The sequence below is a fragment of the Ctenopharyngodon idella genome, chromosome 8 (genome assembly GCF_019924925.1).
Source record: "Ctenopharyngodon idella isolate HZGC_01 chromosome 8, HZGC01, whole genome shotgun sequence".
Lineage (NCBI taxonomy): Eukaryota > Metazoa > Chordata > Actinopteri > Cypriniformes > Xenocyprididae > Ctenopharyngodon > Ctenopharyngodon idella.
In genome coordinates this window covers 26381413-26397391 of record NC_067227.1, presented here as the reverse complement: position 1 = coordinate 26397391, position 15979 = coordinate 26381413, and the positions used below count along the sequence as shown (strand labels likewise).

The 15979-nt window shown below is 35.8% G+C and overlaps 1 protein-coding gene across 9 annotated transcripts in view; it reads left to right on the top strand.

The window, feature by feature from the left end:
- The window catches only part of LOC127517709 (voltage-dependent R-type calcium channel subunit alpha-1E), a 146758-nt gene that overhangs the window by 114317 nt on the left and 16462 nt on the right, over nucleotides 1-15979 (top strand). For 5 of the 9 annotated variants that reach the window (XM_051903739.1, XM_051903731.1, XM_051903734.1 and 2 more), the window contains 14 exons: nucleotides 2395-3225; nucleotides 3614-3876; nucleotides 6476-6587; nucleotides 6685-6814; nucleotides 8716-8775; nucleotides 8897-9003; nucleotides 9331-9342; nucleotides 9448-9544; nucleotides 10421-10581; nucleotides 10774-10908; nucleotides 11242-11443; nucleotides 13294-13458; nucleotides 15414-15527; nucleotides 15616-15708. In XM_051903739.1, coding sequence (XP_051759699.1) covers nucleotides 2395-3225; nucleotides 3614-3876; nucleotides 6476-6587; nucleotides 6685-6814; nucleotides 8716-8775; nucleotides 8897-9003; nucleotides 9331-9342; nucleotides 9448-9544; nucleotides 10421-10581; nucleotides 10774-10908; nucleotides 11242-11443; nucleotides 13294-13458; nucleotides 15414-15527; nucleotides 15616-15708 — 2482 coding nt within the window. The remainder of the gene's footprint in view (nucleotides 1-2394; nucleotides 3226-3613; nucleotides 3877-6475; nucleotides 6588-6684; nucleotides 6815-8715; nucleotides 8776-8896; nucleotides 9004-9330; nucleotides 9343-9447; nucleotides 9545-10420; nucleotides 10582-10773; nucleotides 10909-11241; nucleotides 11444-13293; nucleotides 13459-15413; nucleotides 15528-15615; nucleotides 15709-15979) is intronic. The other 4 variants (XM_051903737.1, XM_051903735.1, XM_051903736.1 and 1 more) reach the window with 2 other exon arrangements.

Below are 15979 nucleotides of genomic sequence, written 5' to 3'. Positions count from 1 at the left end.
TGAGGGAGAGTTTGTATCTTTTTGATTTAAAGACATTTGCTCATGTAGCTTACATTGAATTGCAACATAATATATCATTTCTTATAGTTACTGGCCACTGGCAAATTTTACACAAATCCAGTTCTTATTTGCATTTGGTGCATGGCACGTGTTATATTTGAACCCTTTGTAAACATTTGTATATACATACATTTATATATATTTTTTTATTATTTTGGGCATGCTCAGAATTTGCAATAACTAATAACAAATGTTTGTGATGAGTGTTATTGTATAGAAAAGAGGCTTTTTTTGTCATTATTGAGCAATAAGACTTTAATATAATACATGTGTGCTGGACAATTACTGAAAACAAAACCAAACAAAAAACATTCTGTATTAGGCAATGGAGGCCATGCCTTTGTCAGAACAAATTGGTATGATGTGAATACCACAGGGTCTCTTCTCTACTGCATTTTGGGAGATAATGTGAGAGCTGGTTGTCAGTGAACTCAGACTGGAAATTGTGGCCTGTGGCATTTGAATTTTGCATGTTTACTTTAAAACTAAACAGAGGCTGTCGTAGCATGTCCGAAAGTGCTTGACGAGAACTTAGAAATGAATGCATGTCTTCAGTTAGCATGACAATTATGGACGTCATACCTGGGAAATGCATATGTATGACTAGTTGACTACTAAAGAAATGAATCAGGGTGCTCTTTCTTTCTGATATTGTGTGCTTATGCATATTAATCCCATTTATATATGTCTTATATCTGTGCCGTTTCTTACTGTCTCAGCATTTCAAAATGTTCCAGAATACTGTATTTGTTGCTTCTAATATATCTACCATCATGTTGTCATGTTACGCTTTGCTGCCTTGTTACACAGCCCAAAACTTGTAATTGTTTTAAAACTTTGTGTAACTTTAATTTATTGTCAACAATAGTATAAATGCAACATGTTAAATGTAAAAAAAAAAAAGAAAAGAAGAAGAAGAAAAAAAATATTTTTTATGGTTATAACAGAGCATTGAAATACTAATGAAATACTTTATTTGTCTGGATACTAGTCAATGACTTTTTTGGGCTGTGATGCTTGGCTTGTTTTGTCCTTGTTCTCGAAAGCACTAATGTCTTGTTTTCAACCAATCGCTCATTGATTACACGGACCTCACAAGAGTACAAGTGCCAGTAAGTAATAGTCTGTTTATTTCAATTTTAACATTCAGCACCTCCTAATTTATCTATCTGGGTGAAGCTTTCTTTTCTGCCATCTTTATCAAATGTCTGATTTCACATTTTCAAGTCTGATCTTTGGTTGGAATTTGATTTGTCAATTTCCTGCAATGATATTTCACTCTTTTTTCTCTCTCCATTCTGAATCAACTTTTCGCTGTTTCGTTTTTCACTTTGATATCGCAACTCTATCCAGTTGTTTTCCATCTCTGCTGTCCTTACAAGCTGGACCATGAATTCCAGTCCCACAAAAACACAAAGTCACAAAAACAGAATTAAAGGACCCTTTCTACCATGAGTTGCAAAGTACTTGTTAACAGCAATCTATTAAATATTTTGCACACAGATACTTCAGTTCTCATATTCAGCTACTCTGCTGACTAGACCACTTGGTCACCATCATTTTGTTTTTTTCAGTGCCTGTCCCCCTATACGTTTCTTAACTTGCCAGTAAGATGTTCTTGGTGAACCAGCTTTCAATTCAATGTTCTAAGGCAGTGGTTCTCAACTGGTGGGTTGCAGGTTTGTTTGGGTAAACACTAAATATGAACATATACATTATACTTTTAGAATAGCAAATAAATAGGCTTATTCATTTTGAAAAAAAAAAAAATAGGCTTATTAATTTTGAAAAAAAAAAAAAATTGTTGTCATCTGTCCAATCAAACTCTATAGTATTTTGATGCAAATTTATCTGTCACTTGGTAGAAGGTGTGTTTTGTGCAATGAATTATTGGCTGCCAAGAGCAGGAGACCATCGATATTCAAAATACTTTTTGAAACCAATCATTCAAACTGTAAAGATAATTTTAAACTAAGAGTAAATTTTGCTATTTAGCCTTAATATCTGTTGATTTTGCATATTGTTGGGCCTAAAGAGCTGATGGTAATATAATTACATTTCATTGTTTGATTTTAAGGATGTTTTTGGTTACTTTTGCTTTTTTTGTATGCTAAACATTTATTTAGGTCTCACTTGATGTCAAATGTAATATAGAGTCCTGAAGCAAAACCAGCTGAGAACCACTGTACTAAGCTAGTCTTTTCAGAAGGGTAGAAAGGGTTTTGTACTGCTAATGAGTGATAAGGTAATGTAAGCAATTGTTGTGGCATGGTTGTTGAAATATTTCTTTTGCCACCCAGTATCATTGAGTGTCCTCTCTCTTTTTTTCCTCAGGAGGAGGAGGAGGCCCTACCTGTACAGGAAGCGTGCAATTCACCGGAGCCGTGCGGCCTACTCCTTTGAGGATGCAGAGAATCTGGCTGATGCCCGTCCACTCAATGCCTCTAACTCTTTCATGTCCAGGAGAGAGAGAAGGAGGAGGTTGACCATGTCAGTTTGGGAGCAGAGGACCAGCCAACTGCGCCGCCACAGGCAGATGTCCAGCCGTGAGATCCTGTTCAACAGCCCGAGTGAAGAGCACGATGGACCACCTGGCTGCCATCACCACCGGACCACTGGGATATCGCCATCTGATAGCATGCGCAGAGCCATCGAGACCTCTACAACCACCACCTTGCCAGAAGCTACCTTAGAACCACCCATGCCTATGGACATGCCTGTAGATGAGCAATCTCTATCCATTTCTATCCCCGAACCCCCTTTAGCTATTCCGATACCGGAGCCACCAATGCCTGCGGACATATCCCTTCCTGAACCCCCAGTGACGCTGAATCTACCCCTAACAGAGTCGTCTGAATCAAAGACCTCACCCGAGGGCACTCTAGACATCAACAACCATTGCCCCAGACTGAATGGGAACAGGCGGCAGCGGGCAGTCCGTAAGTACAGGCCACCTGCGATGGGGGACACGCTGACCCCTGATATGGGGCCCAGACCCCGACGCCCACGCCATCGCGAATCTCACACAGATGCCAGGGTCAAAGAGACACAACAGGGAGACGGTGGTGTTGACAGTAGAGAACAAAGGCCAGGGAATGAGGGAGATGAAAAGGAATCAAAGAATGATGGAGAGATCAGTCCAGAGAGCAGAGTGCTTGAACAGAGGTGATTTTATATGGTCTTTTGATTTATATAATTGTATAAATTATATACACTACAATTTAAAAGTTTAGGGTCTGCACAATTTTTTAAAAGAAATTAATTGTATGTAATTGTTATACAATGTTGTAGAACATACGTGGAAGTCATTTTAACCACAGACCTTATTTTACTCATAAAACAGAAGCTGCTTTTCCAAAAACCCATTAGAACTTCCTGAGGAAACTAGCAAATTGGCCTTCCAGGTTTACCTACAAATTGACCACATCACAACATAGTGACAGCTTAAATTAGTTTAACATATACCTAACTATTTTTTATGGTCAAGTACACAGTATTCCTTGTTGAGAGTCTGGAGAAAGAAATTGTGCTATTAACTTCTTCCCTTCGACAGGCAGAACAAACCAGACAACTCTGAGTCATCAGAGCCAAAACAAGCCAATTCCCCCTGTAAAAACCCACCTCAGGACTCAGAACCTGCAACTCTACAGCTCACTGAGAGCACACTCCAGAAGTCCCCACAGGCCACTATGGGTGCTGGCGAGACTGATAATAACAACCACGGATCCTTGAATCAGGATAAGTCGTCCCTGAACACCAGCATCATGATAGAGGTCACCGACACTCAGCCATCCATGGAGCTGACCTCCATTACGGGTTTGAGCATCCCTGCACCTCTGATAACCCTATTGATAAGACCAACTTAGACTAATTGCTGCTGGTTAGTGCTGGATTGGTGCTGGTCTAGCTAGAGGAGCAGAGCCAAGCTGTTTGTTCACCAGCACAGACATTGCCATTAGCATGGTCTTTCTTGTGAAGCTGGTTGGCCAAGGCAATTTTGCGGATTAAGCTACTTAAAAATCCTTGAAACACCACCATCCAAAAACATGACCCACAATGCAAGATTTTTCAGTAGGGAAAGTACACAAATATAAACTGATATAATTTTAAGATTCCTAGACATTTTTATTAGAATTAATATCATAAAATATCTTCATTTCAGTACACTATATGCAGATATTTTAGTGTTGTGGTCTTCTTATTAGAGACAATCTTGTATAATAGTTTCTTAAAACTTTACTTTAAAGTTACTTTATACAATACTTTTACAGGTGCTGGTCATATAATTAGAATATCATCAAAAAGTTGATTTATTTCACTAATTCCATTCAAAAAGTGAAACTTGTATATTATATTCATTCATTACACACAGATTGAAATATTTCAAATGTTTATTTCTTTTAATTTTGATGATTATAACTGACAACTAAGGAAAATCCCAAATTCAGTATCTCAGAAAATTAGAATATTGTGAAAAGGTTCAATATTGAAGACACCTGGTGCCACACTCTAATCAGCTAATAAACTCAAAACACCTGCAAAGGCCTTTAAATGGTCTCTCAGTCTAGTTCTGTAGGCTACACAATCATGGGGAAGACTGCTGACTTGACAGTTGTCCAAAAGACGACCATTGACACCTTGCACAAGGAGGGCAAGACACAAAAGGTCATTGCAAAAGAGGCTGGCTGTTCACAGAGCTCTGTGTCCAAGCACATTAATAGAGAGGCGAAGGGAAGGAAAAGATGTGGTAGAAAAAAGTGTACAAGCAATAGGGATAACTGCACCCTGGAGAGGATTGTGAAACAAAACCCATTCAAAAATGTGGGGGAGATTCACAAAGAGTGGACTGCAGCTGGAGTCAGTGCTTCAAGAACCACTACGCACAGACGTATGCAAGACATGGGTTTCAGCTGTCACATTCCTTGTGTCAAGCCACTCTTGAACAACAGACAGCGTCAGAAGCGTCTCGCCTGGGCTAAAGACAAAAAGGACTGGACTGCTGCTGAGTGGTCCAAAGTTATGTTCCCTGATGAAAGTAAATTTTGCATTTCCTTTGGAAATCAGGGTCCCAGAGTCTGGAGGAAGTGAGGAGAGGCACACAGTCCACGTTGCTTGAGGTCCAGTGTAAAGTTTCCACAGTCAGTGATGGTTTGGAGTGCCATGTCATCTGCTGGTGTTGGTCCACTGTGTTTTCTGAGGTCCAAGGTCAACGCAGCCATATACCAGAAAGTATTAGAGCACTTCATGCTTCCTGCTGCTGACCAACTTTATGGAGATGCAGATTTCATTTTCCAACAGGACTTGGCACCTGCACACAGTGCCAAAGCTACCAGTACCTGGTTTAAGGACCATGGTATCCCTGTTCTTAATTGGCCAGCAAACTCGCCTGACCTTAACCCCATAGAAAATCTATGGGGTATTGTGTAGAGGAAGATGCGATATGCCAGACCCAACAATGCAGAAGAGCTGAAGGCCACTATCAGAGCAACCTGGGCTCTTATAACACCTGAGCAGTGCCACAGACTGATCGACTCCATGCCACGCCGCATTGCTGCAGTAATTCAGGCAAAAGGAGCCCCAACTAAGTATTGAGTTCTGTACATGCTCATACTTTTCATGTTCATACTTTTCAGTTGGCCAAGATTTCTAAAAATCCATCTTTGTATTGGTCTTAAGTAATATTCTAATTTTCTGAGATACTGAATTTGGGATTTTCCTTAGTTGTCAGTTATAATCATCAAAATGAAAAGAAATAAACATTTGAAATATATCAGTCTGTGTGTAATGAATGAATATAATATAATAGTTTCACTTTTTGAATGGAATTAGTGAAATAAATCAACTTTTTGATGATATTCTAATTATATGACCAGCACCTGTATATCATAAATGACTTAATCTTAAAATTTGACTTGTGGCTTTGATTCCATTGTATTTCTAAGACTCAAAATGGACAGTGTCTCATTTTTTTTTCATAAAGATTTTATGCAAATAAATTGCTGATTACTTTCCAACATCTTTTATTTTTATTATAAATAGAAGATCTATAATATGTATATAATATATTATGATATACAATTATATTAATTATATCTATATAATATCTATAATATTTATACTCTATTATAACTATGATAATTATATTTATATACTGACTTTTGTGCATCAAGCTTCCAGCTGCCTTCATTTGAGTCAAACTGAGATGAAAAAAAAAATCTGTTTGATTTTTATTATAGATAGATAGATACAGATAGATATCTGTAATATGTGTATATATATATATATATATTTTTTTTTTTTTTTTTTAAGCTCCCAGCTGTCTTCTTTTACTGAGTTATTCTGAGTTAAAATAAACAACAAAAAAAATCCATAATGGAAAATCTTCTGTTTTCTAATATATACCTTGATTTTTTAGGTAATAGTAAAGACATGGAGGCCTCGAAGCCAGAGAAAGAAGAAGAGGAAACCCCAGATGCGCCCAAAGCCCCTCCACCTGTCAGCATGTTCATCTTCAAACCCAACAACCCGTAAGGCTGGATGTTTGTGGAGCCACAGCTGTATTCTATATTTTATGAGTATGTTTTCGATTCATCTCTCTCTCTCTATTCCTCATCTCTTCCTCAGGGTCCGTAGGGCCTGCCACTACATTGTCAATCTTCGTTATTTCGAGATGTCAATCCTTCTTGTGATCACTGCCAGCAGTATCGCCTTGGCTGCCGAAGACCCCGTCAACACTCAATCGGACAGGAACAAAGTAAGAATGCCCCTCCACCACCCTGTCTCCATTTTCTAATAATTGTGTATACAATAATCATATGTAAATAGTTTTGCTACTATTTTTAGATGGTCTGAAGTTGAATTGCATTAATATATTTTATTTCTTATAAGGAAGCTTACAAACAATACTGAGTATCTTTTCGTCAGTTAATTCACCTATTTCATTCGTAATTGCATTACTAAAGGGTGGATATTGGATAATTACAAGAATATAAAATAAAACAAACTATCTTACCACTATCTTACTTTTCTATCAATAAAAAAAATGTATGTTCATCTCAGTGTCACATTGAAAGCTGCAATAGGTTAGTTGACATTAATATTTTCGGATAATTTACATGTTTTGCATTGTGACAGGCTATACTCTAACTAAAACTACTGTAAACAGCAATTTTCTAATTCTTTTACAATAACATAATATGCGTGCAAGTTTCACAACCTCATATTAATTGAGAGACTATGTTGAATATTTATACTTTTAAACATTTTTGTCACCTTAACACAACACCTAAAATATTCTATTTCCATAATACATTCATAGAAAATTAATTTAAAAAACTGATGTTGATTTAAAAAAAAAAGAAAAAAAAAAAAAAGCTCATAAACATGTTTTAACTGCCCAGTATCATAACAAATGCATATGGAAGCTTGTTTCTGCCACTGAATAAAAAATAAAAAAGGTAATTGCGACTTTTTATCTCAGAATTCTGACTTTTTTTCTCACAATTGCGAGTTTACATCTTGTTATTCTGACTTACTTTCTCAAGATTGTGAGATATAAACTCGCAATTGCGAGTTATAATATCAGAATTGTGAGATATAAACTCATAATTGCGGGATATAAACAAGATATAAACTTGAAATTCTTACTTTTTTCTCTCAATTGCGAGTTTATATCTCGCAATTCTGACTTTTCTCAGAATTGTGAGATATAAACTCGCAATTCTGACTTAATAACTCACAATTGCAAGTTTATGTCGCGCAAGTCTGAGAAAAAAAGTGGTAACACATTAGTACAGGGAACACATATAAACTATTAACTATGACTTTTCCCTCAATCAACTCCTAATTTACTGCTTATTAATAGTTAATAAGGTAGTTGTTAAGTTTAGGTATTGGAAATTATTAAGAATGTAGAGTAAGTTCATGCAGAATAAGGCATTAATATGTTATTAATAAGTACTAATAAATAGCCAATATTCTAGTAATATGCATGCTAATACGCAACTAGTTAAAAGACCCTAAAATAAAGTGTTACCAAAAACGTCAGAATTGCAAGATGTTAGATTTTGTATGTAGATTTTTTTATTCAGTGTCAGAAACAAAAATCTGTTTTATTTTGAACAAAGAAAAAAAAAAAAATTATTTATCATTTTTGGCAATAAAACTAGATCAGTAGACATGTTTGAGTTTCTTTGGTCCTGATGATATTGTTCCCTGTGGGTTATGAAGTGTTTGGCATTGTTAGCTAATAGAAATGAGATTTTTGTTGCAGGTTTTAAATTTCCCTTGTGCGAGTGCACCAGCTGTATGAAACCACAGCTAATTACTCTTCCAGTAATAGTTGATGAGATCTTGTGTGTATGTAAACAAATGACGTAAACTATGCTCTAGATGTAGAGAACAGATGAAGTAGAAGCCTCTTTCCCCCTCAGAAACGCACAAACTAGGATTTAAATCTATACAGTGAGAGTGCTGTCACTGCTGTGATGTAGTCAGTATATCCATCATGAGAATACCAACATTCTGCCTTGTTCAAATTTAGCAGTCATTGACAAACAATGCTTATGCCAAGTCTCATGCATGCTGTAGCCTCACTTTGCGTGTTTGCTGAAGCTAACTTTGTAATCATTTTAGGATTTTTATTCGTTTCAATAGGTGCTGCGATATTTTGATTATTTATTCACTGGCGTCTTCACATTTGAAATGATAATCAAGGTGAGTTCCTGGACCATTCTGGGGTTCCTCTATCAGTTCCTGTATAAAGACTCAGTTTGCAAAATTAAGCTATATAATGTATTATATAAATAAGCTGTGTATGTTGTTATATTTTTCTCAGATGATTGAGCAGGGTTTGATCTTACATGATGGCTCCTATTTCCGTGACTTGTGGAACATTCTTGATTTCATAGTTGTGGTGGGAGGTCTGGTGGCCTTTGCTCTCACGTGAGTCAGATTAATCCAAACATGAGAAATAACAAGTGTAATTTAATGTTCTGTTGGTGAATCTGAAACTGTTTAGCTGCATTTTTTGTTATTCATTTTCAAATGCCATTAATGCCTTGTGATAACTCCATGAGTTATGTGAGGAAAGCATTCAGACATTCCAAATTCTTGACACATATTGATGTTAGTGGATGCTCTCTTTTCTCTGTTGTGAGTGGAAAGCATTTCTGTGTTCATTGAGAAGCTCTCTGGTTCAGAATGCCTGTCTGTTTCTCGTTTGTTTCTCTGTTGTTCTTCTTGTGGATTGTGGCTCACGGCATCTGACAGGAATGTGATGGGGTAAAAACACTCTGATTTTGTGCCATATAATAATGTGTATGTGTTTGTACATGGAAAATGGGACAGTTTTTATTGTTTAGTAATATATGTTTTCATGCTTTGCAGGAGTAACACAGGAAGAGACATTAAAACCATCAAATCACTGCGAGTGCTCAGAGTGTTGAGGCCTCTCAAGACTATTAAAAGACTTCCTAAACTCAAGGTATGTGAACATGAAATTAATGCTTTACCATTCAGAAGGTTTGGGTCAAAAGTTACTGTTTAATTTTTTTTATTTATTTTTTTGTCGAAAGAAATTAATTTTATTCAGCAAGGATGCATTAAATTGTAACTTTCAGTTACACTTTATTTTACAGTACGTATACTTGCAGTGTACTTACAGTGTAGTTACCCAAGAAAGTACTGGTAATATAAGGTTTGGTTTAGGGATAGGTTCAGGGTTAGTACCTAGTTTTAACCCAGTTATTGTAATTGCTATAATAATAAAGTACATAGTATGTACATGTGGAACAGGACTGTAAAATAAAGTGCTACCGAATTTTCTATTCGTCAAACAATCCTGAAAAAACGGTTTGCACAAAAACATTGGTAATAATATGTTAGGTTAAATAGGAACGAGACACCGAATTCCTCCCTCTCCACAGACCAATCTAATCAAATTGTTATGGTAAAATGATTGAGTCAGAGTATCCCGGTCAGCAGTGGTGAGAATTTACCAACAGTGGCAATTACAGAAATACTGTAGCACAATGGTCAACTGGAAATATTTTTATATCATCAAAGAATGGTCACAAAGTCATGTTTACATGCTGGGATTTTTGTCAGTCCATATTTTTATTGCTAAAATATGGAAAAAAAATCCATAAATTCAGTTATAAAGCTGAAATAAATAAAAAAATATCACATGAAAATTAGAAATGTTGCCTTGGCAATTAACTGAAATAAAATAGGTTCAAGTTGAAGTATTAAAATTACTAAAATTAAAAGTTAAATAGAAATAGAAATATATATATATATATATATATATATATATATATATAAAACTGATTGTCATTTTTTGTCTCTTATTGATTTTCAGGCCGTGTTTGACTGTGTGGTCACGTCGCTAAAGAATGTCTTCAACATCCTCATCGTCTACAAACTTTTTATGTTCATATTTGCTGTCATTGCTGTGCAGCTTTTCAAAGGAAAATTTTACTATTGTACCGACAGTTCCAAGGACACAGAAAACGAGTGCAAGTAGGTAGCCATTACAGCTGCAATATACAAATTCTAAATGTAATGCTAAAATTAATTTAAACAGCTCAGACATTATTCAAAGCTAAAAGACTTTAGAAAATGTCAATGGTGCTATGAATAGAAGGATGACATTTTACAAGCACAAAATCTCTGCAAATGATGTGGAAAATGTTTTTTCTTAATGTTCTATAGGGGTTACTACATTGACTATGACAAAGACAAGAAAAAGGAGAAACGAGAGTGGAAAAGACATGATTTCCATTATGATAACGTCATCTGGGCCCTGTTGACTCTCTTCACTGTATCCACTGGGGAAGGGTGGCCGCAGTAAGAGCCAGCTTTAGTTCATATTTTCACACTGTATCATTTGACAAACTTATTAACACCTTAATAAGATTAACATTCTTCTTAACACCTTTCTAAAAGCTGTGTGCTGATATTTACATATATTAAGTAATGTTGTGTAAGTTTCTAGAGGGAAATTACACAACAGACCCAAAGCATATTTGGACTTGACAGGGAGCTTTAAGTGATTTCAGCCATTTTGCTAACCTCCGCCAGAGCGAATTAGACACTGGCGGAGGTTAGTGGAGGTTGGCGGAGGTTGACATGCCTTTAACCTCAACCTCTCTTTAAAACCTCTCTTGTTTGGCATTGCAGAGTTCTGCAACACTCTGTGGATGTGACCGAGGAGGACCGGGGTCCCAGTCAGGGGAACAGGATGGAGATGTCTATCTTCTATGTCATTTATTTTGTGGTGTTCCCCTTCTTCTTCGTCAACATATTTGTGGCCCTCATCATCATTACCTTCCAAGAGCAGGGCGACAAAATGATGGAGGAGTGCAGTCTGGAGAAAAACGAGGTGACTGACCATTTTGCATTCCAGCTGAGTGCATGTGCTTAGTAGTGTGCATTAAAGCAATGACGCACACTTGAGGCAACATATGATTATATTTTAAAGAACATACAAAAGAAAAGTCCTCTGCACTTATGTGATTCACTGTTGAGTGCTTCCACTTGTACATGCAGCATGAGAGTCTTTTATAGAAAAAGTGTTCTTGTTTTCTTCATTTCAGCAGTCTCAAAGGACCTTTTGAATGAAAAATGCTCGTCATTATTTGACATCCAAATATTTTTGCCTGTGTATATGATCAACACAAAGCTAATGTAGCTGCAATTGGCATATGTATCATCATAGCAACCTCAGAGATAATTCTAATTGTAAACTTCCTTTCTTTGATATCCTTTTTTTCCTATTAGTATTTAAAAAAAGAAGTAGGCCAACAGCCATGTCAAAACAAAGCAAACTGGGTTCCTTTTTGCTTTAGGTTAAAATATTGTTGAGAACATTGTTATTTTATAGATTTGATGTGGAAAATTAAAAATGGCTGGTGAAAAAAAAAAAAAAATTGCATTCACCAAAAAAAAAAAGCCCTTAGTTCAACAAGGAGAGGAGCTTGCACACATAATCATAGAAAATTTGAAAATAAAAGTTTGACATCACAGACCACAAAGCACACCGGATTCTATTTATATAAATTTTTTAACCGTATTTCATCCAATAAGGTCAACTCAAAAATCATTTAAAAGTACATATACATCAATAGCATAAAAGAACATATGTGTACACTAACATTCACATATATAAATATACCAGACTACTAGAGTTGTCAAAAGTACCGACTTTGGTACCACGTCGGTACTAAAATTTTAAAAATGTGATGCTTTGAGCACTGTTGAGCAGATTCGTAAACACCTCTGGTTGGCCATTGTGTTTACAGCTCATCAGATATGTCTGTGATTGGCTTCAATGATCAATGCTTCAAAAACATGTTGTAAATAGTCATCAATGACGCTCTTCACTGAGCGCTTACACAGATACACACGGGGGGACTATCAGGGACACTCCCACTCCCACTTTCAAAACGCTTTCACATTCAAACACTCCCGTGCGTTGATCATTGTAGCCAATCACAGACATATCCGATGAGCACGTCAACACAATGGCCAATCAGAGGTGTTTACGAATCCGCTCAACAACGCTCAAAGCTTCACATTTTTAAAATTTCAGAACTGATTGGTACCGAAGTCGGTACTTTTGACAACTCTAGACTACATAGAAAAAAATACCATTTAAAAAATACAAAAAGTATGCAAAAATCATATACAATAATATTTTTTTTTTTCAAAACATCAAAATTATAAATGCAACATTATCCAAAAACATAAATATCAAACATCATAATGATTATCATGGTGTTTGTATGGAATAAATCCAACAAAACAGAAAAATAAAGAAAAATATCCCAAATATTTATCCCAAATAATGATGTAAATCAAAAATGTTGTGTCTCTATATATCTCTATATTTGGCCTCTTAATAATAAAAAAATATATTCTATGCGTGCTCATTTCCTTGTTGAACTTTGATAGTCTTTTGAGCTTATGCACCAAAGTAATTTGTTTGTTTATAAATTCCTTCAGTATTTGGCGCGGATGTTTTACAGATTTTTTGACTATTTTTGACACTCATGTCCTTAACCATCAATAATGTCATATTAGCTCTTTTCTTATTGGCATCCTGGTACCCTGAAAAAAATAAACAAATGTGCAAGCAATGTTTTTTACCTCCTGACAATCACGTGATAATCTTATGTTAAGTTAATTGCAAATGTGTTGGAGAAACTGTCTTACTGTATATTTCTTTCTTAGAGGGCTTGTATCGACTTTGCCATCAGTGCCAAACCTTTGACTCGCTACATGCCCCAGAACAAAGAGACCTTACAGTACCGGCTGTGGCACTTTGTGGTGTCGCCCTTATTTGAGTACACCGTGCTGACGATGATCGCCCTTAACACCATCGTTCTCATGATGAAGGTAAGGAGGGATGTCACTACACTATGATCTCTCTTTTTTTTTTTTAATAAAATGATTTCAAATCAAATCAGAATCTATCTATTTATTTGTTGCAAAAAATACTTTCCCTTCACTTAGCGTTGAGTTCTGCTCACGCTGAAAGGGTTTACTTTTCAGTAGCTATATATTATTCCCTTATCAATAATGCTAGAGATGGAAGGAGACATTACTCTTGTAAGTAGCTTTGGTAAGAATTTAAATGTACTTTAAGGCTGTGAGTATTGCAGGGGTAATAACTCTCTCTCTCTCTCTCTCTGTATTTGTCAAAATAAATTAGGTTGATTTAGTTGTTTTTCAGCCCCTGCTGGTGACCCCTGGTCTGTGATACTGCTCGAAAACCAGACAGTCATGAGTCACAGCTTATTAAATATTGATCTGACGCACCAGCTACTATTTAACTTTTCCTCATTAGCTTTAGCCTGACATCTCCCGTGAGTAATTTCACCTGAAGTTAGAGGTTGGCCTCCACTAGTCATCGTGTCTGTGGTGGTCTGCGTATGTGCTTCACACAGCACTGAGGCACAGAGAATGTAATAGAGCACAGATATTTTTAGATATTGCACTGTTTAAAAAGCTTCCTTTCTCTCTGTCTCTTTCATTCAGTTTTCAGTTACAATTTTTAAAATGCTTTATTGGCATATTAGGATCAATCAGGTTTTAATTGGATTGTGAAATGTGGGTATTCCATACCAGAATGGCTCCAGATCTGAATGTGTGTAAAATGAGGATTACTGTAAATTGTGATTTGAATGATTCTGCATCGATGCTTTGGATAAAAGCTCCTGCTAAATGATTAAATGTAAAAACAAAAGAATGGATTTTTAATTGTCATTCGCGCTAATACACACCCAAAGCTCACACACAGACAGACGCCTCTCAGATAGCATGCAATCCTGAATTCAGTTCTCTTTAGCGGCGTATTGCGTTTGAATGGTCAGATACACACAGAATTACAGTGTTTCAAAATATCTGTCTTGGTGAATATTCACACAAGCATAGTGGGTTATGTCTTAAGTGAACGTTTGGGGAACAGTTGTGGTAAAACATCTCATGTGTAACATTATATTAGATCCGTGCATTAGGTCTTCATATAATAGGCCTTACCTGCTGCAGTCTGTGTCATTAATGTTAGTCAAACAATAAAAGAAAAGAGGGAATCACTCACTGCTCTTGACTTAACAACTTTTGTAGCTTTAATAATAATCATTTGTAATGCAGTGACTATGCAGTGATTATTTTTTTTACATTTGATTATTCAGTTTCTGTTTTTCTTACCTGAATGCTTCTGTTTAGCATGATTTAAAATGAAAAAAGTAAATCACTGTTAATTTAATTTGTTTCTTTCTTATATTATATTTGTTCTACTGTTTATTATTTGCCTCTTTGTTCTTATTTTTAATAACAAAGATGAAATGACAAAAAAGGACTATGTTGTGATTATTAATATAGTAATTATTATTAATAAAAGAATTGGAGGAAAAATGCATTGTGATGCATTGAGAATCGTTTTATAATTGAGTCTTTACCCTCTGAATCAAAATCGAATCGAATCATGAGGCAAGTGAAGATTCACACCTTTACTATTAGGTACTATTAAGTATAAATCTATTAAAGGGATAGTTCACCCAAAAATCTTGCTAGGGTTTTTGGGTGGTAGCTAGGCAGTCCGAATGCAGTTGCTATGGTGATTTGTTGCTAAGCAGTTGCTTGGGGATTTTAGAAGGATGGATGGATGGATGGATAGATAGATAGATAGATAGATACATACATACATACATACATACATACATAGAGACTGTACATAGATATAAAAAATAAAAAATAAATCAGTAAGTAAAAAAAATAAGTAAATGATGTAAACATAATTGAATATTCAAGAAGACCTTTTTTTGTCTCTCTTTTTTGCTCTCTATCAGCATCATGAACCTCGTCCTGAAGGCTATGATGATGTGCTAAAATACCTCAACACTGTGTTCACTGTCATTTTCTCTGTGGAATGTGTTCTCAAGATCCTGGCATTTGGTATCATGGTAAGCTAACACTGGGAATGTGATACAATGCATAATATATATACTGAAATGCATTTCCAACATAAATTATTATCTTTATATCTTTCAGAATTATTTCAGAGACACATGGAATATATTTGACTTCATCACGGTTCTAGGAAGCATCACTGAAATTGTGGTTGACAAATGGCACAGTGGAAAAGTGAGAAATGTTTTTATTCCGATTAGAGCTGCACGATCTCTTGAATGAATGATTCAATGACAAATACTTTTTTTAACAGTCACTTGTCGCTAGGGCTGGGTAAACAATATCGATTTCTCGATTTTAATCGATTCTCATTTTTACGAACTGATATCGATTCTTCAGTCTTAAGAATCGATTAGTCTAGTCTGTTTTTAGTTGATGAACGAACAGAACATGTAGCGCGCCTCCCATCCAATAAATCGCAATAATCTTTGTGCTTTGTTACTTT